The following is a 20,706-nucleotide window of genomic DNA, read 5'->3' on the forward strand; positions in this document are numbered from 1 at the left end:
GTAGCCTAAAGTGACAGGGTTTTGATTGCTTACTGAGGGCCATGGGTATGATTGAAGGGGCTGTTTGGACTTTAGGGATGGACGGCTAATGTCCCTGATGAGGGACAAACGACACGATAGATGGCGCGTGTTAATTGGTGTATGAGGGGAGCTGAATCTTGGGCAAAGTTGGAGATTGTGCAGCAGTGGTAAATAGGGTTTGAACTTTAGGGATGGATGTCCGATGTTCTGATTAGGGATGAACAAGGCGATGGACGGAGTGTGTTAATTGGTGGTCGAGGGGAGCCGAGTTCCGAGCAAAGCTGCAGATTGTGCGGCCTCGGTAAGTAGGACGAGCAGATGTCAGAGTTTTATCTGCTGCATTAAGTCCAGGAGAGTGCATCCCTGTGAGGACTGAGAGAGCGCTCAGTCAACGACCATATGCTGTTTAGGAGAGGATATAAGAAGAGAAAAAGGAAAGAAAGGAAGGAAGAGAAGAGGAGAGAAAAGAGGGGATGACAAGAGAAGAGCACAGCAGATCAGAAAGTGACAGTGTCACCATCACCCCATGGCCCTGATGTCTCTGATGTCACTAACCCGGCAGCCATGTTGAACAATCTGCCCTCTAGTCCCTTGGCAGAAGTTTAGACCAATTTAGACTCCTTCCCTCTTCCTCATCCTCTCACTGTCTCATCTCTCCCCACCTCAATTTCTCTCTCTTTTGCTTTGTCTCTCTCTTTCTCTCTCTCTTTCAATTCAATGCAATTTAATTTGATTTAAGTGGCATACATTGCCATATCCAACATACAACACCAGCAACAACAGTATTGACCATTAATAAAGAGTAAAGAGGGTGTTACGAAAAATCTATTAGCAGCTGAATATAAATTCAAAAGTATTTCATTAAGTATTTCAGAATGGATAATCAACAACAACCCTATTGAACGCATTTCTGTTTCTCGCTTGTCTCCCATGTTCCTCTGCTTTTTAGAGCAGAACGAAACGGTACGTGTGGGCTGGCTGACGGCCTGCGTGTCCACTAGATGTGCTGAACGGCACGTGATCTAAACACCAGAACCTTTTAACCGTGACTGTCAACATAAACCGTTTACCTGCTGAGACAGAGGGAGACAGAGGGAGAGACTCAGTTTTATTGCCTGGACAAAGGAGGGAGAATGGGACAGCCAGACATGGGTCAAATGGTATCTGCAAATAGTTCTTCAGATACATGGGGTTTACTGCTTCAGGGCAATTCAAATAGCATCAGACAAGTTGTCAATCACAAAAGTATACAACTCCACAGTGACTTTCAAATACTTGGCTATGATTCCCTTTGATTACTGCCTTGGGTAATTTCAGATAGTTTCATATAAATTGCCATTCAGAAAAATATACTAGATTAACTTTAAAATACGTGTTTCTGGCACTCATCATATTGTCCAGTGGGGCAAATCTCACCCAATTTGGCACCAAAGAAGGCAAATAAGCAAACCATAAAATGTAATTTGCAATTACAGAAGTCTGGGTGAAGTGTGATTCAAGGAATCCACATAGATTCCTTGTTAGGGCTGAAGGTGTACAGTAGGTAAAACCAGAGATTACAGGTAGAGAAGGTTGGAGTTGGATGAGGAGGATGACGACTGCAATGAAGCGGTTGACAAGAAGAACGGGTGGTGAAATTGGAGAGGAGTGAAAGGAGGAGCGGAGAGATTAGATTGTTTTCTGTCACGCCGTGCTCAGGAGGAGGCCGTGGCTGCCGATCAATTCTGCCAGTGTCTGTGCACAGCATCACCAGGGTTACCTCACAGTGTAACACATGAGACTCACACATGGAGCACACTTCCCACGCCTGCCGCTCAGTGTGACATGCCCTGTCAGGAGAGAGAGAGAGACAGAGAGGCAGAAGAAAACTGGCAGAGAAATAGAAAATAGAATGCCATATATTGTACCGGGACTAAATTCAGTTTACAAGGCCAATACACAAGTGAGCAGCATACACAATAGTGGATGGCATATGATACAAAAACTAGTTAACAGCATTCTCAGTTGAAGTTAAATTACGTTATAAATCTGATCTTTCTAGGAATGGAAAATGAGGTGTACAGTGCAAGTTGCTCCATGGGAAGCATATCAAAACATCCAGGGTGGGAAATTGTAACTTTAGGTAAAATTAGGTAAATTTTAGCTACAGTTGGTAAATGTGTCTGTTCTAACGACCACTCTGAAGGGTAACTAACCATCAGGTCTTAAAGGGAGCCGCAGCAGAAGTGTAGACTGGGGTTGACTAGTGGCTAAGTGGCTAATGCGATCTTCCATTGACCGTAAAGTAGCCTAGTATGTCTTCTGTAACTAAACAAAGCAACAAATGCTGTTGAGATTCTCCTCTCGGCACACTAGGTAGTATAAGCTTTTAGACGATTTGCACGTTTCTGTTATTTTAGGCATAGACACTTACAGAAAAGACTTTGTTTACAACGATGGAGAACTACAACGTAGAATGTACCAACTGTTGATAGTGGGGTGATCCGCCTGAGTAGAGAGTAGACACTGTCGCACATGGGTAGGTATTCACCTCTTTAGATGCAATTTGAGACTTTGCTCAAGTATAAGTTCAGGCTCACAACATGTTTTCAGAGTAGCCTGTGAAGCTGTAGCTAGCCAGCCAGCTAGCTAGCTACCGTAGCTTGTTCCTTTTGCAGGAGATGGAACATTCCAACTAGCGCGGCTAGGCTAAAAGCCTGCCAGGTAGTGTGTTTCAGTGTTCACGTAAATAATACTGAATGGATTTTTATGAAATTAAGCCAAGCGAGATGTGTTGATGCCCTGTAAACAACATTCATGAATTTAACAACATTAACTGTTGTCAGTCAGCTCAGGGAGAAAGATTGAGAAACCAGGAATTTTTAGCGCCTCTCTGCTCGTGGAAACTTCAGCTCACTCAGGCTGTGTCAGTATAAGAGGGTTCAGCATTATTAAATCTGGTGAGGAGAAGGTTTCCTGGTGTGGCCCTGGTCTAGATCGTGTGAAATCTGTGGATAACTCTCAGACATCTGGTTCATCTCATCTTCCTCAGATTAAAAGGGAAGTCATTTTCTCTCTGTCTCTCTCAATGTTTCATTAAAGGTCCTCCAGGGTTTGGGAGGCATGCTGTGGCGGCTCAGAGCAACAGCGACGCAAAACCCCACGATGTCAGATTGCCCTGTTGTCTTGTCATCTGGTGTCATTTAATCATCTGCGCGAGTTTGCGCGCGTGCCTGTGTGTGTGTGTGTGTGTGTGTGTTTGTGTCTGTGTGTGTGTCCAAGTGTGCAGTGTGGTAGTCTTTGCTGGAGTACAGTAGTACTGTTCAGATGTTATACATTGTCAGCACACTGGGGGCTTTGGGTGAGAAGAGAGGGAGGGGGGGAGGAGAGGGGGTGAAGAATGGAGCTCAATAGAAATGGAGAATAAGTACCTCCCCAAGATTTATTTTACCACCGTACATCTCTCTCTTGTGCGCTCTCTCTCTCCATCTGGACAATGCTCACTGTAAAAGCCTTATTTACTGCATCCATTGATTCTCCCATCAAGAATTGGCAAATCCTGCCCGTTATCCAGTCCTTGTAGACGGCAGGAGCGGTTCAGTAAAGCATTCACTTTGACGAGGCTTCTCTTACAGTAAGCAAACAGTCTAGACAGGCCTCTACTAGAGCAGAGTATTCGGTTTGGAGAGGCGTTTGACAGTAAACCAACCAAACCAGCTTAGATTAACAGCATCCCTAGCCTGCGGGCTAGGGATGCTGTTAATCTAAGCTTAATGTGAGGCAAGACTGATTTACTCTCATACAGCTGACCTCTCCATTGATGATCAGGTTATCACAAACCCATCAGCAAGGCATCATATGAGTTAAACCTGTTAGACTCCCTTTTCTAAGAAAAGAAAGTGCTGCAATACTGATGAATGATGCAGGTTGGGGGATTTATATAATTGCCACCGCTGTAGATGCATATCATCCAGCTAACATTGCAGATCAATCTGAATTAGGCCCACTGAGGCTGTGCTGTACTATGATATCTGGCTTTGCTGGTCCCTCATCAGGTGCAAAATAGTTTTTTTCAGTCCCAATCTCTAGATCTATTGAACTTCCCTGAAAAGCAATTCAAGTGCAAACTTGTTTTTGAACTCATCCAGTGGTTATCAAATCTGATTTTCCACAGCTCACGGTCCCATGAGGGATAGGTCAACCGGCATCAATCCTTCCTTTACCTTGATTGTATTTACTGTCATTTTTCTCATCCCTTTTTCATTCTCTTTGTTCCCTCTTGTTTCTTACACGCTCTGTGTGTCTCTCTTTTTTCAGAAACTACATGTCTTTAAGAAGACTCTCCAGGCCTTGATCTACCCGATTTCATCCACAACCCCCCATAACTTTGAGGTGTGGACGGCCACGGCGCCCACCTACTGCCATGAGTGTGAGGGGCTGCTGTGGGGCATCGCCCGCCAGGGCATGCGCTGCTCCGAGTGCGGTGTCAAATGCCATGAGAAGTGCCAGGACCTGCTCAATGCAGACTGTCTACAAAGTAAGGATGCAGATTTATTTTCACATCAACACACCAACAGCCTGTGGCTCAGTTTGATGCCTATTAGTTTGCTTGCCATAATGCTTTGATGTGCAGTTCACACTGATTTTGGAAGTCAAAGGCATGTGCTCACATACACACAGACACAGGCACACATGTAGTACAGTACACAGGTATTCATGTGGACACACACACACACACACACACACACACACACACAAACACACAGAAATGAGTGCTGACACCTCTGTCCAGATGGACTGCAAGCGGAGCCAACATAAAATAGAGAGGAGCATTGCTTGCGTCAGGGTTGTGTCATGGGAGGGGTCTGGGGAGTGATGTTCAGCGACCCATATACCAAGCATTTTTAAAATGCAACTAAAGTGAAGTGCATTGATCCTTTCCTTACATGCTGAAGCTAGATTTTTCTTCCTTTTCTACTTTTAACACTAGCTAAAAACATGTACTCAAAACAGTACATTGTAATGCCAGTCATGAGTGCTGACAGTACTGAAAGCTTTGTTTCATTTATCAAGATTTGTTTCATTGAAAACAACAAATATAGGCCATCTGGGTTCTTGCAACAGCTAACTGACAAACAAAGCTACCACTCTCTCTTCATGCTTTTAGCATTACAAAATGATTACGGTCTTACAGCCTGTTGGCAGCAGAAATGGACAAAAACAACAACAAAAAAATGAAAATAAACGTTTATATTTTGTTTTGTCTAAAAATACACAGTTTGTCTGGGAATCTGCAAGTGTATACCATGCTTGTGCATTACTTCTTCTCTACTTTTTATCCTACATCTCAATGTGTATCTATGAAAACCAGTGCTATAAAAACTATAGTACAAAACATGTGAATGTACTGTTACGGTTACTGTCCCCTTCCACTCATAGCTGCAAGTGACATGGCGCATTTACACTGCATGTTCAATCACTTGCAACCATCACAATCTCAAATCAGCTTTTTCAATCAGGCACACCCCCACTGTTGCAGTGTTGACTAACAGGAACAATGTGACATGCAAGCTTCAGGATGATCCTCACGGCAATCCTCACACACTCTAACTGGATTAGCTACACCCTGGCTGTTGTAAAACTCACTGTTTTTATTCAAATGGTGATTAATTTTTAATCGCATTTCAATCTGCACTCATAACCTCACTTGAGATACAGGATGATAACGTGATTAGATACAGAGGAAGCGGAAATAACTGGCACATGTCCGTGTTTTGCCTTATTCACACACGCAGATTCACATAAACAAAAACACACTCTCTCTCTCTCACAAACACACACACACACACACACACACACGCACTAAATGCATGAATGTGTGATTCCCCCTCCTCCACATATGCTCACACAGTCAGAGTCACAGCCACACACATTAGCTCTGGGGAGTTGCTCTATTTTAGGATGCTGTAACACTGGTTCTCTGTATATGTGTATGTATAGTTTGTATCTAGAAGTAGAAACACAGTACTGGTTTACAGTAGATTTGTTTCTCTTGTTTTGGGATGCTTCACCAGTTTTTATTATTTTCATGTTTCAGGAGCAGTGGAGAAGAGCTCCAAGCACGGTGCCGAGGACAAGACCCAGAACATCATCATGGCTATGAAGGAGCGCATGAAGATCAGGGAGAAGAACCGTCCCGAGGTGTTTGAGGTGATCCAGGAGATGTTCCAAATCTCCAAAGAGGATTTCTCCAGCCATCTGAAGACAGCCAAGCAGGCTGTGCTGGAAGGGACCTCCAAGTGGTCCGCCAAAATCACCATCACAGGTCAGCCTCATCACAGTGACTTTGTGACGTCAGAAAGCTCATTCTCCACACAATCCACTAAACACATCATGCGTTATGCAAAAAAGTTGGTTCATTTTACTTTAGATTTTACTTTAAACATCAAAATTTAATATTGCAAAATGCCTTGTAACTAGTAGGAAGCATGAGCTTTCAGACACACCCTGATACTGCAGCATCTGACCCTTGACCTCTAGACCCTGACCTATAACCCCTAACTCAATCCTCTAACCCCAAATCAACAAGATTGCCATTACAAGTCAGGCTGATCTCAAATGACAAACACTCAGACCATAATTATTATTTATTTGTGATTAACCTCCAGACCTTGATCGTTAACCTCTGACCCAGAACCAAACAGACCAATGCAGGTTTAATTTAATGAAATAGAAGTTTGGGAAGAAGCAATTTGTTAATGCCATGAGGTTTACTGCAACATTAGTCTCATGTAGACGGTGATTTACAATCTAGTCATAATCTAGACTTTTTCAATTTAGGACCTACATTTGAGAACTAAAGTTTAATTCTTAGACTGGTCTAAAGCATTGCCCTTGTTAATGACAGATTGAAATCAGATCTCAGTCTATGACATGTGGTGCTGTTAAAAAGGAAATATGGGCAACAATTACAGGAGTTGAGCAGTGGGAGAGCTCATCAGGTTGCGACAATACTTGCCAAATACGTAACAGCAGCAACTAATCACACAGTATTTGAGAAGGTGGTAATAAACACAAAGTGACAATGATGACATATGATTATAGTCTAAGAAATTTTATCTGTATACTTGTTGCAAATGACTGTGACCATTATGCCTTTTTTGAGCTCACTGGCATGCTAATCTGTTGTAAAGTTTTGCTCACAGAACCTTGTACAGTGTACACAGCGCCTTGGAAATGAGCAGCACCTCAAGCTCTCTCAGAGATGTCAATCAAAATGTCATGCTCCTGAGTGCAGTTTGACAGTACAACACTTCGCAATATGTTCCGAAGAAGAATGATTTGGGGTTGTTTTGAGCCCATATTTCTATTAGGCATAACTTTTGCACCTTTTTGGCCAATATTATCTCCTTGGTCTGCTTAGGTACATAGAACAAACATTTTCTCTTTGTGGAGTCTTAAATGGAAAATTAATGGAAAACATTGTTTTTCCTTTTCTTTCCTCTTACCATCCCCTTAATAGCATGTTATTGAATTGCCCACAACAAGTCCCATTTCCAGTCAGAATCATCTCAAACAACCAACCTTAATTATTATTCATTCACACTTCACCTCTAGAGCTTCATTGTTAACCTCTAACCGTAAACCTCCCACACCAACACCGATTTTACTATACTAAAATACGTTTAAACAAAGGAAACCATATCAGGTAACCAGTCTGTTGAAACCCTCAAAGCTACTGATATGTCTTATGTAAACAATGATTCACAGTAATGGCAAGGGATGCTACAGTTTATGCATGATTGCCAATACAAGGGATGTGATGTAACTCTCCCTTACGCAATAATCTAGGCCGAGTGCTTACGTAGAAGCCTTGCTTGAATACTGGAGGAAAGCGTCAAATGTGGGTCTGTTGCAGTGGTTATCGAGTGGAACCTTACATCTGTGTGGGGGAAGTGAATGCGCGCAGTCTCCCTTTCCTTCACAGCTATCATCAATGTACCCTTAAGTAAGGCACCGAACTCCCTACTGCTCTGGCAGAGCTGCTCAGTGGTAAACAGTACAAGACTTACAACTACTCACCCCAGGTCATAGTCAATAAGAGTGTGCACTTCATCAACTTGTCTTGTTAAATAAGGGTTGTGTATTTTTATGGCCCATGACACCACAAGAGGGCAAAACATGCCAATCCCTTACACTGATCAAACAGTCTAGTCTACAGTACCACCTCATCAGTCTCCTTAGCACCAACAACAACTTTAACATCTTCAACAACTTCAACAATGCCTAGTCAGTTTCTGTCCATATGTAAGGCCTAGTGGTGGGAAGACCGATTCCTTTAACTAACTCAATTCTTTCAGGCTGTCCGACCGTAGTGAATAGAGTCAGGACCGGTTCATTTGATGAACCCGGAACCCATTTCATAAACTCAACACCTTGGCCAAATAGGGTCTGTCAGATTCAGCTGCGTTTGCTTACTTGCCATTGTGTCCATTCAGTTGTCTCTGGAAACACGTTAAATGCTCACTGACCAATATACAGAATTGTGTATTTGTCCTGAATGCTCATTTTGTGTTCACAAGCATGTTGGCTCGCTGAGAACTGTTACGGAGACACTGAACCATTTTTAAAATTTGATTCAGTTCTGTTGGGAACCAATTTGACTCATTCACTTTAAAGCATCGTTCAAATGAACAATTTATTAGTGAATTGACCCATCACTAGCTAGGCTGTAATATTCATATATTGTCTCTTCATATTCTCATATTCCTCTCATTTGTTCTTTATTGCATATACTGTATGTTGATATATTTTTATATTTTTTCACTTGTTTAATACTAAACATATATATATATACTGTATATTCACATTCTTCCCCACAGGGATCATTAAAGTTTCATCTTATCTTACTTTTATCCTGTCTTAACATCAGTATCATTAACATATAATAGAAAACCATTGACTTAAAAGGCCACATCCCTGGGACTTGGTAATGTGGAGTCCCAAGTATCAACAGTTTGACCAGGCCCCTCTGTTATTTCACTGTTATTTCACTTTCACTTTTACTTAATTTTGCCGACTGCTCGCCCTCAGCCGGCGTGGCCCCTTGTTTTCGGGGTGTCGGCGCTCCTCGCTCCAATCCATTTCCATGGTAACAGTGCCGAGCCCGGCTCTGCTCTGACTTATTGCCCAGCTTGCATTTCTGCCAGTGTCAGTACACAAGAGGGAAAGAAAGAGAGAGGGAGAGAGAGGAAGAGAGGAAGAGAAAGGGGGAGAAGGAGGAGAGAGTGAGGAATAAAGGAACAAGATGAGAGAAAGAGAGAGAGAGAGGCGAGAAAAACCCAGGGCTGCCTTAATCTATCTCGCAGGGGCTTATCGAACTTCCCATTTTAGAATGTATTTATTGAGTCATTATTTATTATTCATTTGATAAACACCAACTGGCATTGATCCTGTAGCACTCTCACAGTGACCATGAGATATTCTGTATCAGCTGAATGCGCATTTTCTGAGCCATGGCGTTAAATATTTCTCAGTGACTGTGAGATATGAGCCTCAGAAGTACCACAATCAGCTAATTCTGATATATCCGCCAATCACCGACTCCATTACCTGCCAGTATAATGCGGCAGTGACCCCATCGCATGACCCTCGGATACTGGGGAATTAATGGAAGCTTATCAAACATGCAGGTGCCTTGCTCAAGGGAACCTCGCTGGTGGTCTTTGAGGAGAGTGTTAATCATTTACAGGGTTGTCGGGCAAAATTATACAGAGTCAACTAGATCTCCTCTATTCAGTTAGCTTTCCTTACATCATAAGTTTATCATCTGTTTACACCTCTGGGCACGCCTGCCCCATCTCTGCTCCTCTGTACTCCTCTAACCTGTGGAAATCTTTCACTTTTTCCACTTTATAATGATAAAAATGACTAACTTGAAACAACATAAGGATATATAAGAATAAAACAAGTAAAAATAAATAAAATAAACAAGAATATAATACCAACTAAATACCAACTCCCGCCAACTGTCTCTCTCCACCCTTGCATGTCTCTCTTACATCCCTCCTTTCCCTGTATGGGAGGCATTTGATTTTTCATCCGCCTGGGGCAAGCAGGCCATTGCTCCTCATTTGTCGAAACCCTCCATACCCTGCCCACCAATTCCTGTCAGCGTTTGGAGGAGGGATATATATGTACCCTGAATTATTTAGACTGTCACTTATGCATATTTAATGCCCCAGTGTCCTTTTTCCCTTTTATGGTCCTGTGAAATACTACTGTCTCTCTTCTCCTTTACCTTCCTCCACTTGGAGAGTCTGTGTGTGTGTGTGTGTGTGTGTGTGTGCGTGCGTCTGAGATTGCCTGCCTCGGTGTGTGTACATTGTATATTTCACCTTGCTGCCGAGTCTGTTTGCATCACTATGTCTAATAAACATATTTATATTGGACAGAAACACTTGAGGCACTTTATCATGACCCTGCAGACCATGTAAATGCAGATGCAGATGCAGCATGTCACTGAAACTCTTATATAATGGCTATTTGTTTCGCTGCTGCTACTGTGCACTGCTGCCCCATCACTGGCTTTGTTTATGTTTTGATGCATCAGACTGAAGAATTTTTTTCACTTTTGTTTTTATACAAAAGCTGAGAGTATGTGAAGAGGAGTTGGGAAGTGTCGCTGAAGCCAAGTCTTGACAGAGCGTGGGAATGTTGTAGTAAGGGGTGCACGATACCATTTTTTTCAGTACAATAATTTACTTTGAGTACTTGCTGATATCGGGTTTTGGTTCTGACATTTTGGTATTTTACAGTTAAAACACATGTGCCCCAGGCTCCAGGCTCCAGTTTATATATACCAGGCTATAAATTATATACTGGTATCGGCTCTGATGCTGATAGCGATAGCGAGTTGTATAGTGGGCAGACACAGCACACACAGGGGTGGAACTTAAGGATGGGGCACTAGCCTGCTGGGCTAGTAGAGTGAAATTTCTACTAGCCCAGTATAGATAATGTAATATTCACGTTCAACAAAGCAGATCACAAGTTTGTGTTTTTATTTTTATATTTCATATTTTATCAGCTCAGTATAAGTAATGTAATGTTCAAGTTTAACAAGGTAAATCATGCTTTAGAATTAGATACATACAAAAAAATATGAAAAAATACTTCTGTCGGTGAGCTGAAGAGCTAAAGAGCTGCCTGCCTGTCTGTAGTGTTGTTGCCTCAACTTTGAACTTTAGTAAGACATTATGGGCTCTATTTTGTGATGCCGCATGGCGGATGGCGGGGCATTTTTGTAGGCCGCACACAGGTTTTTTTATCGCCTGCGCCTGTTTGGCATTTTGGTGACTTGCCGTGAACTTGACTGCATCGAAGTGGGAGTAGAGGTGCGATGGGGTGTGTCAGTAACAATCAAGTGGCGCAGTACAATTTTGGTGTCAAGGGTTGCGGGGATTTTCACTTGCGTTGCCTGACTGCTCAGACCATGTCAAAAACGCAAGGTGTAGCCGTGTTATGTGCTATTTTTATTGGTTTCACCAAGCTTTTTGCGCATGAACAGTTTCCTCTTGGGAGAAGCTTTCGTGGCAAAACCGCTCTGGCGCCAGCCGCTACCATGTCTACTGCTGATGTATTTGTCCTAATCCAACCCGGTTCCCAACTGCGCCGCAGTTGCGCCACATGCCTCTGCCCACAGTTGCTTTGCGCCCTGTGCCATTGATTTACAAAAATAGAGCTCTAAGTTACAATGAATTAAGAAAGTTCTAGAAAATTTAATTTCCATCTTCCAAGTGAAAATCTTCAAGAACATTGTGAATATACACCAAATTTTAGATGGTTAATTTGCTGACCGTACTTTAATGCATCTTCCCCTCTCCTTCACCACCAACCCCTCCACCATACTCTCTCCTCCAACCCCCCACTCTACCCCAACCCATCCCAGTCATGTGTGCCCAGGGGTTACAGGCTAAAGATAAAACCGGCTCCAGTGACCCCTATGTCACTGTCCAGGTGGGCAAGACCAAACGCAGGACGAAGACCATCTTCGGCAACCTCAACCCAGTCTGGGATGAGAAGTTCTACTTGTGAGTACTATCTGCTTATTTGACCTTTATCCAACCACATAATCCCATTGAGATTAAGATTTGCCCGTTCAAGAGAATCTCAAGAGATTGGTAAATACTTAAGAGCTCTGCAGCCTCAACCCAGACCTGGGTGCACAATAGTATTTGCAATAGTTCTTAGCATTTCTTTTATTCTTCTTGAGGTACCAGATGGATGGAGCCAGTTCAGATAATGTCAGAAAAGTATACTAAAATGACTTTCAAATACTTTTCTGTGATTACTTTTACTTGTGGGCACTTGTTTTGTTGTCCTATGTGGGATATTCTTCCCATCTGATAAAACAAACACTAAGGGGGCGACCAGACAGAAATGTATATGGATTTGTCACTCTCTTTTCTTTGTCTGATTGGAATGTGAAACGGAGGCGTGGTGTTTTTGAATAAAGGCAATCGACTAGCGCAAGCTCCTTGCTATAGCCATTCTCGTATAGCTACGCTTGCTAGCTAACTAAAATATCAGTAACAGAATTCACAATTTGAACATTGTGTTTCTTTACAACCAACCTGGAAGACCAGTCTCTGCACTAATATTATCCCAGGCCATACTAGTTCTGTTTCTGTCCTTGTAAATTGGTGGTCTGCTGTCATACAACATATAGCTGTCTACTAGTGAAATTAGTTGCCCTTCCATTTTGAAAATAGAGCAAAAAGGTGAGTTCCACCTTTGCAATCTCTGATAGGCTAGTGAACATTTAGCGAATAATTACTTATACTGCGGTCCAAAAAAGATAAAATGGTTTCAACTTTTAATGTACAGAAAAATAGAGATAACGCTGCATAAAAAAGACGGACAGCCCTCCATTCTCTCCCTCAGCCGTCAGTGTATCAGCTCCATAGTGAATGCATTGGCTCAATTCATTTTTGACGTATACAAAATCTCTGTCTGGCCGCCCCCTGAGAATGGTTTGGACATATTATTTGACCCAGGCCCCAACCCATTGGGCATTAGTCAAGGCATTTTGTTTTGTTTTTGTATTTTTTAAATCTGTAATTCTATGTCTGTGGATGTGGCATTAGGGAGCGACTCCAGAAGGATCAGGGAGGGTTTGTCATGTTGATTTAGACAACTGAGAGAGCAGCTAATGGCGTTTTTTGATTCATGCATGCACTGATGTTCTGCAGTGCCATTCTTCCAGAAGATTCTTTCCATACCCCTAGCTAGTATTTCTGTATGAAACCATTATTTTCAAATGTGAATGGCCCTATTGGCCTCTAGTTTTATGTCCTTTTGTGTGTGTGTGCATTCTCAAACAAAATGTGGGTCTTTGAATAATTGAATATGTGAATGATTTTAATGGCAAAGAACTTATGGCAAGGCATTTCTGTGTTTCTGAGATTCTGTGTGTGTGTGTGTGTGTGTGTGTGTGTCCGATGGCGGTTACGGGCTAGGCTCCACACCTGTAATGAGACTCCAGTGGTGGCTGTAATAAAACTCTTTTCCTCTACTACAGGGATGTAGATTAATAGAGCGATACATTACTGTGTGCTCGGCAGAGAGCAAAGCCCCTGACTAGTGCAGCAGCAGCCTGCACTTAGAAGGGGATTAGTTAAAATAATACTGCAGATACTGTTTGTCTGGCTGTCGCACCCAAGATGTCATTAGAACAAAATGTAATCTGTCGGTTTTAATTCCAGAGCCGAACTTTTTGACCCCATCTAAAGCTAAGTGCTTTGGCCACCTCTGTTCAATTTAGCAGTCATTACTGTGAAACTTCTGTCAGCTGCACTGATGCAGGGAGGGATAAAGAGTAGAGAGACAATAATAGTAACATGTGTTTTATTTTGTAAAAACGAGATTTTACGATAAAAAGCATGTAGTTATCAAATTACCAAGTAATCCTTGCTTTGAACGGCCACACAGTTACTACAGTTATTCTTGCAGCACACTTAGCTATTTCCTGATGATTTTGGTGTGAATTAGCCCACTGGGAAAGTGTAACGACGTAGGAGATGGAGAGGAAAGGTCAATTTGGACATGTAGTATCTCACGAGAATTCTTCCTGTCAAGCAGAGAGCCGCGATCTGCACGCTACGCACGCACACTCACACATACACTCCCATGCACCTCACACACATACACACACTCACTCATTTGATTCCATGCAAGAATTGTTCCCCATATGTTGCTTAGGAAGGGATCAGGAAGTGTGAGTGTTTGAACTCATATTCATGCTTGAATTGTGCATTTGCCTGTCATTACGCTCCACTGAATATCCCAACCTGATGAGCTGTCACTAAGTATGCCGTTGCTGTTGTTGTTGTTGTTTTGACCCTCCATAATCATCTTCCAAATTGCAGTGAATGTCACAACGCCACTGACCGCATCAAGGTGCGCGTGTGGGACGAGGACGATGACATCAAATCTCGGGTCAAGCAACATTTCAAGCGCGAGTCGGACGATTTCCTGGGCCAGACCATCATCGAGGTCCGCACGCTGAGCGGCGAGATGGATGTTTGGTACAACCTGGGTATGTTAATCTCTCATCTCAGGGACTGCTTGCATTGCAAAATAAGATGTCCATTTGAAAATCATTTTGACGCTTATTCTAATAAAATGATTACTGACATGGAAGGAAGGAGGTCCACTTGAGGCCATCATCACTGTCCGGATACTGAGCAGCCAGACGGACATGTGGTCCCTTTGCTCTTACCTCAGGGTCTCTCGCTGTTTCCTCTCTCGTACATCCCCGCTTCACTGTCACCATGCTGCACGAGGTCGAATGGCAGCATAATGGGAGCTCCCACTTCTGTTGAAGTATTATGACTGGCGGATGCTCTCTTTGTTTGCCTCTCCAGCTAAAAGGAAGCAATTTGCGGTAATAGTGACCCCTGCCCACTGCTGCTGCTCAGTGCCTTTTTAAACGTTCACAATGAATGTTTAAACAGGCCTTTGCGGATGTGGGTGTCCACCCCTCCAGCTGCTCTCTTCTCTAAGCCTCTTCAGCTCCTCTTCAATCTGGGCTTCTGCGTTTTTCCAATGCCCGGCTCAATCTTTTTGTCACATTGTTATTTTTCACTTGTCTGTCTCTTGACCATCTGACTGTGGAGCTTTTCTCTCAATGGAAACAGCAAAAGTAGAATTGTGTGTGTGAGCACTGAGCGAGGCCATTTGAAGTCTGTGAGGTTAGGATCTGTGGTTTGGACACTGGGGTCATGAGTTCTCAGACCATGTGCTGGTGTGTGTGTGTGTGTGTGTTTATGCATGCACAGAGTAGTGTCTAGTCCCCCAGGCTACAGCACATTATACTGGACAGCAGAGGGATGCCAAAGCTCAAAGGGCTTCTGTGGAAAGCAGAGAGAGAGAGAGAGAGTTATAGAGGTTGAACAGTTACCTGTCACAGTGACAGTCATATCCTAACAGGGAATCTGACTATTGTCATGAGATCCGACAGTATCTTGACAAATGTAGTAGAAGTGAGCGTTAGTGAGTTTTGCTAGGCTGTCATTTTAAATATCAATGTTTCCTGAATTCATCTGCCTGGTTTAATAAAAGTTAATTACAAAGATTCTGATCCCTGCTCGCAAACCCTGTTTAAATCGATTTTTTTAAAACTAGACGGGGTGCGCAACAGTTTTCACTGCTTATTAAATGTACTACGTGTAGTATTTTAAACATCAATTTATCTTTGTCAAATTAATTGTGACACCTTGGTATAATTACTGTAATCAAATGAGACCATGTTCAAGATGATTAGTAGCCTCTATCTCAGGCCATTGATATTATTAGTGGTAGTGTTTCTCTAAATTAAAACATTTTCCATAAAACCCACTACTTCCTGTCACAAAGAGGATGTTTCTACTTGCCCCCGCTCCTCCTCCTTGGCATCGCACCATGGTGCATTTGCTTTGAAGAGGGTTTCTCTTTTGCTTTACTGAAGAGTATAAACACCATGTGCCGTTATAAGAAATCTCTGTAAGCTTTAGCTGTAAGAACAGCTTTTTGTTTTGTGCCGTAAAGCAATCCAGCAGATTTCCCATGAAATCCGACCCAGTAGCACACAATGTAAAAAGCAGTGGAGAAGTCGGTAGAGGCTGCCAATCTTCATGGCGATGGTCTTGTTTGTGTACAGTAATTGTATACTTTTTTTTTTAAATTAATTTGGAAATTACTATTTATGTTAAAATGTTACACATAGCAATTCTTGGAAACTGTCAAAAACACACAGCACCTGTCAGTATTTCCTGCTGTGGCAGTCCACATCATAGGACTAAATCAGCCTGGTTGTGTGTTGCAGATAAGAGGACTGACAAGTCTGCCGTATCCGGCGCCATCAGGCTCAAGATCAGCGTGGAGATGAAGGGGGAGGAGAAGGTGGCTCCACCCCACGGCCAGTACACCTGTCTGCATGAGGTAACCATCACAATGTGGTTCAGGATGACAGAACCCTGATCGACTTTAGACCGCGAAAGACAGAATCAAAACAATAATCAAACTAAGATATTGTTTTTCAACTAATTACAGTTACAGCATTGCTAATAGAAGGTTGAAGTTGTCTCCAGTGCTAACATTTTACAAAGAGATGTCACTTTCCTGACTCATTGTTCAAACATTCTGCTCCCTCATCTTATCCTATTCCTTCTTATCTTTCGTGCCTCTTACAGAACCTGTTCCACTACCTGACCGAGGTGAAGAACAGCGGGGCAGTGAAGATCCCGGGGGTGAAAGGGGACGAGGCGTGGAAGGTCTACTTTGACGACGTGTCCCAGGAGATAGTGGACGAGTTCGCCATGAGATACGGAGTGGAGTCCATCTATCAGGCTATGACGTTAGTACCACCCTGATCTATGGCCCTTTACCTCGCCCATCCGTCATTGTCTCATTCGGCAGAGTGGAGGAGAGAAGGAGATGAGAGGAGGAGAGCAGAAGGAGGGAGTAGTAAAGATGTCTCCTCAGCAGAATCGGAGCTCAGAGGACTCTCGGGCTCCTAAGTTTGATTGATTGATTGCTGGTCTCCTGGAAAAACTCTTAACCTTCTTTGGCTACATTGATCGTGGACACACATAAATAGTCTCTTTCTCTCTCTCTCTCTCTATCTCTCTGACCCTCTGTCTCACACACATGCACACGTATACACACACAAACACACACCAGCTCAAACATGAAACAAAGTCATTAGATATTGAATTCTCCAAAGTTTCCTTACACAAGTAGATATTGAATTCTCCAAAGTTTCTTTACACAAGTATACCCCGTGTGGTGAAACTCATCCACCGCCATGTTGCACTGTGGTGTGGGGTGTTGATGCAATGGTAGTCACTGCAGAAGTCCCCCATCATGCATCTAATTTGCATCCTCCACTACAACTCCAGTGGCTACTGTAGACGTTTTTTCCTCCAAAGGTGTACAGCGGAAAAAAGGTTTGAATGGAAAGGATGGACTGTTGAAGTGGTGAGAGTGGTTTGCTTGCTTTTGGTGCCAAGTGATAGAAGATATTTTTAAAAATAAGCAAAAATGTGTGAAACCTGTGAAAAAGGTTTTCAACCTGTTTAGCAATAAGAGACCAATGCTTCCTCTAAGCATCTGTTTGGCTCTACTAGCTAAAAAAGAGGAGCCTAGTCGACACAGGCACATATGTCTCTCAAATTGCTGGATTCCAGATCATTCCTTACACCTCCTGCTTTAAAAGAGCATGGCTAGATTATGCCACCTTGGCCTCAGTGCAAGCACATTTCAATGGAACTGAATTACAATTTAATTCAACTGAAAATAAAAGAAAAGGCAATTTAAATTCTAATTGTGCCTACGTGGACACATTCCAATGGAAAGGAAAAATATATTGCAAAATTTAGCTACATTCAAATGTAGTTCTGGCAATCTTAAGACCATTGGTGGTTGTATGCACCAGTTAATAATCCACACATGAAAAAAGAACAAAATTATAATTTTTCTGACAATTCCTCTCCCAGCAAAACAACAGTACAGCAATAGTGGACTGTTGTATGCAGTAAGGAGTGCGACGTCTACGACAGCAACACATGTGTATAACACTGCGTTGGTACCACATTCGATTGTTCTGTTGATGTGGCGTAGCCATCGTGGCATTGCTATATGACAGACTGTTGTTGCTATGTGACAGTGTATTGCAGCATGTGAGGGATTGTTACCACCTGTCGGGTTATTTGAGTGCAGACAAGCGGAGCAGTAAGTGGCTATATTACAGCTAGCCTAGGTGGAGTTAATGCTTCAGGCTTGCACCTCGTTTAAGCTTGGCGTTTTTCATAGCAACGCTTATTATGCTTCACCAGGAATTTATGAAAGGCCCTGCCTTCCCAGTACTCTTCATCACAACAGAACCTTGACTCCCAATCACTCCTGACATGATGGCTGTATAAATCACACGGCAGCTACAAAGACTCTGCTCTCCCTCTTGTGCCCCTCACCTAAACCCCCCCCCCCCCCCCCCCCCATATATCACTCTCCCGTTTTCCCTTTTCTTCATCTCGCTCTCTCACTCCTTGCTCTTCCCCTTCTGTTTCTCTCTCTCTCCCTGTCTCTCATCATCTTTTCCTTGTTTCTCCCATCTCTTGTTTCCCCTGACAACACAAATTGATATGTGAGTATGTGCATAGCATGCATATACATTGCTGTGCATGTGTGCATTAGCAACAGAGGCTTGCTAGCGCTGGGAGAAATGTCTCCCGTTTGAAAATTAGCTCAGGAGATACAGCTCTAAAAGCACCATGGGAATTCTGCAGAGGCCATCATCACTCTCTTTGCTCGCCTCCCCCATGTGCTCCTGGGTAATTTGGAGGCTGAAAGCAGAGTAATTAATTAGGCCTCCCGATGAGAACATTTTTGTGTTTCTATTTGTGTGTGTGTCTGTGTCTGTGTCTGTGTGTTTGTGTGTGCATATGCGTGTGCACGTGCATTTCCGTGCTTACTTCATCTGTACTCAGGAGGAGGAGTAGGTCTGTAATCTGTAATAAATCATGCCTCTACACAGCACAGTGCCATTTCTACCCCTTTGGCTTCTATGAAGCAATGACTCCCCTTCACAATGTTCCTCTTCACAAAATCTCTGTACGCCAACTCCATCATGACCCCATCTGGCTCCAAGCTGCTGACATGTATAGACAACAACGGCAAAAACAGAAGACAAAGGGTGTCATTTATAACAAGGTCTTGGACATTGTTGATTCATTTACATATTTATTTATTTATTTATAGGTTTGTGGTCACCTCCAAGCAAAAGTTATTATTTATGAAAAACTGATGATGACATAAGTTGATTACACTGATTTTTCCCAATCCTCTGTGATATATTAAAACCTAAAATTAATTTCTATCATCTATCTACAAGCTTCAATCTATCTATCTTACTAAAGGTGTGAATGCTATAGATATCCATTTCATTCATTTTCTATCATATTTTATCATATTCATATTGAAATGATCATAAAGTGGAATTTAGGGTAAAGTCAATGAACATTTGAGGTCTAAGGTAGTTTTGTGTGGATACAAAACTCAGCAGGGTTTAGGGAAATCTGTTTATCCATATATTATTCCAATATCCATATATTTCAGAGTGGGAACCAGACAAATGTTATATTTATAGAGCTCAACCTACTTTTGTCGGCTTTAAGCTGCAGGCATCTTAACTGTAAAGTATCCCACGCATCCAGATGTTTGGTCACAATGGGTGACCGCTAGAGGCTGATAAGAAAGCCCTCGCCTATATTACTGTCTGCATAAGACTACACATATAGATTATACACATGCACACACACAGAATCTTTACATTCGCTGTCTTCACAATAACATCATCCAGTACATGGAGCTACATGAATGGGAATTGAGTTGGCAGCCACCCTTGTAATGCGCTATAGGTACCAGTGAGTTATAATGTATGAGTTCTCCCATGCTGTTTGTGAAGCAGGAGTATGAAGTGTTAAAAATGAACATATGCTCTTCACCCAGACAGAGTTCCCTGCTTAAACCAAACCTCTCAGGCTTCCAGAATTAATTACTGCTGGGTAGTTCAGTCGCAGATGGCGTGTGTGTGTGTGTGTGTGTGTGTGTGTGTGTGTGTGTGTGTGTGTGTGTGCCTGTGTGTGTGTGTGTGTGTGTGTGTGTGGCAAATCTTGAGTGGCAATTCATGCACCCCTCTCATTGTCTGTAGTTGAAAGTTCAAGAGGATGAGACAGAGAGGTGGAGAGGGAAGACAGGAACAAAAGATACAAAAATTGTTTCACCAGGAGACATTGGCTTTGCAACAGTGATGCCCTGCCATGGAAAGATAACTTTTAGTTTCTGTCTTCTATTTGTTTACTGACATAGTGTTGAGACCCTGATTGTAAGATCAGGGATTGACGAGGGACTCACCTTATCAGAAAACCATTTAATCGGCAAGTGCAATAACTGTACATGAATTTGTCTCTGTGGCGTTGGTGCTGAAACATATCGATAACATAATAATAATATACTGTACATGTCCTCTCTAATGCACATGTCCCTCTGCTATACCACTCAGAACATCATTGCATCTTCCCTGTATCTTAGCCTCAACCGGAACCCCTGCTTTGCCATCAATCTTGCCTGCTCCATCTGATATTTTACAGCCTTATATCTTTAGTA

At 42.6% G+C, this 20,706-nt stretch overlaps 1 protein-coding gene across 1 annotated transcript in view; it reads left to right on the forward strand.

The window, feature by feature from the left end:
• Positions 1 to 20,706, forward strand: part of unc13c (unc-13 homolog C (C. elegans)) — a 103,619-nt gene that overhangs the window by 17,015 nt on the left and 65,898 nt on the right. Inside the window, exons 7-12 of the mRNA XM_078284168.1 lie at positions 4,318 to 4,537; positions 6,098 to 6,325; positions 11,951 to 12,092; positions 14,430 to 14,599; positions 16,367 to 16,482; positions 16,734 to 16,897. Coding sequence (XP_078140294.1) covers positions 4,318 to 4,537; positions 6,098 to 6,325; positions 11,951 to 12,092; positions 14,430 to 14,599; positions 16,367 to 16,482; positions 16,734 to 16,897 — 1,040 coding nt within the window. The remainder of the gene's footprint in view (positions 1 to 4,317; positions 4,538 to 6,097; positions 6,326 to 11,950; positions 12,093 to 14,429; positions 14,600 to 16,366; positions 16,483 to 16,733; positions 16,898 to 20,706) is intronic.

The sequence above is a fragment of the Centroberyx gerrardi genome, chromosome 1 (assembly GCF_048128805.1).
Source record: "Centroberyx gerrardi isolate f3 chromosome 1, fCenGer3.hap1.cur.20231027, whole genome shotgun sequence".
Taxonomy (NCBI): Eukaryota; Metazoa; Chordata; class Actinopteri; order Beryciformes; family Berycidae; genus Centroberyx; species Centroberyx gerrardi.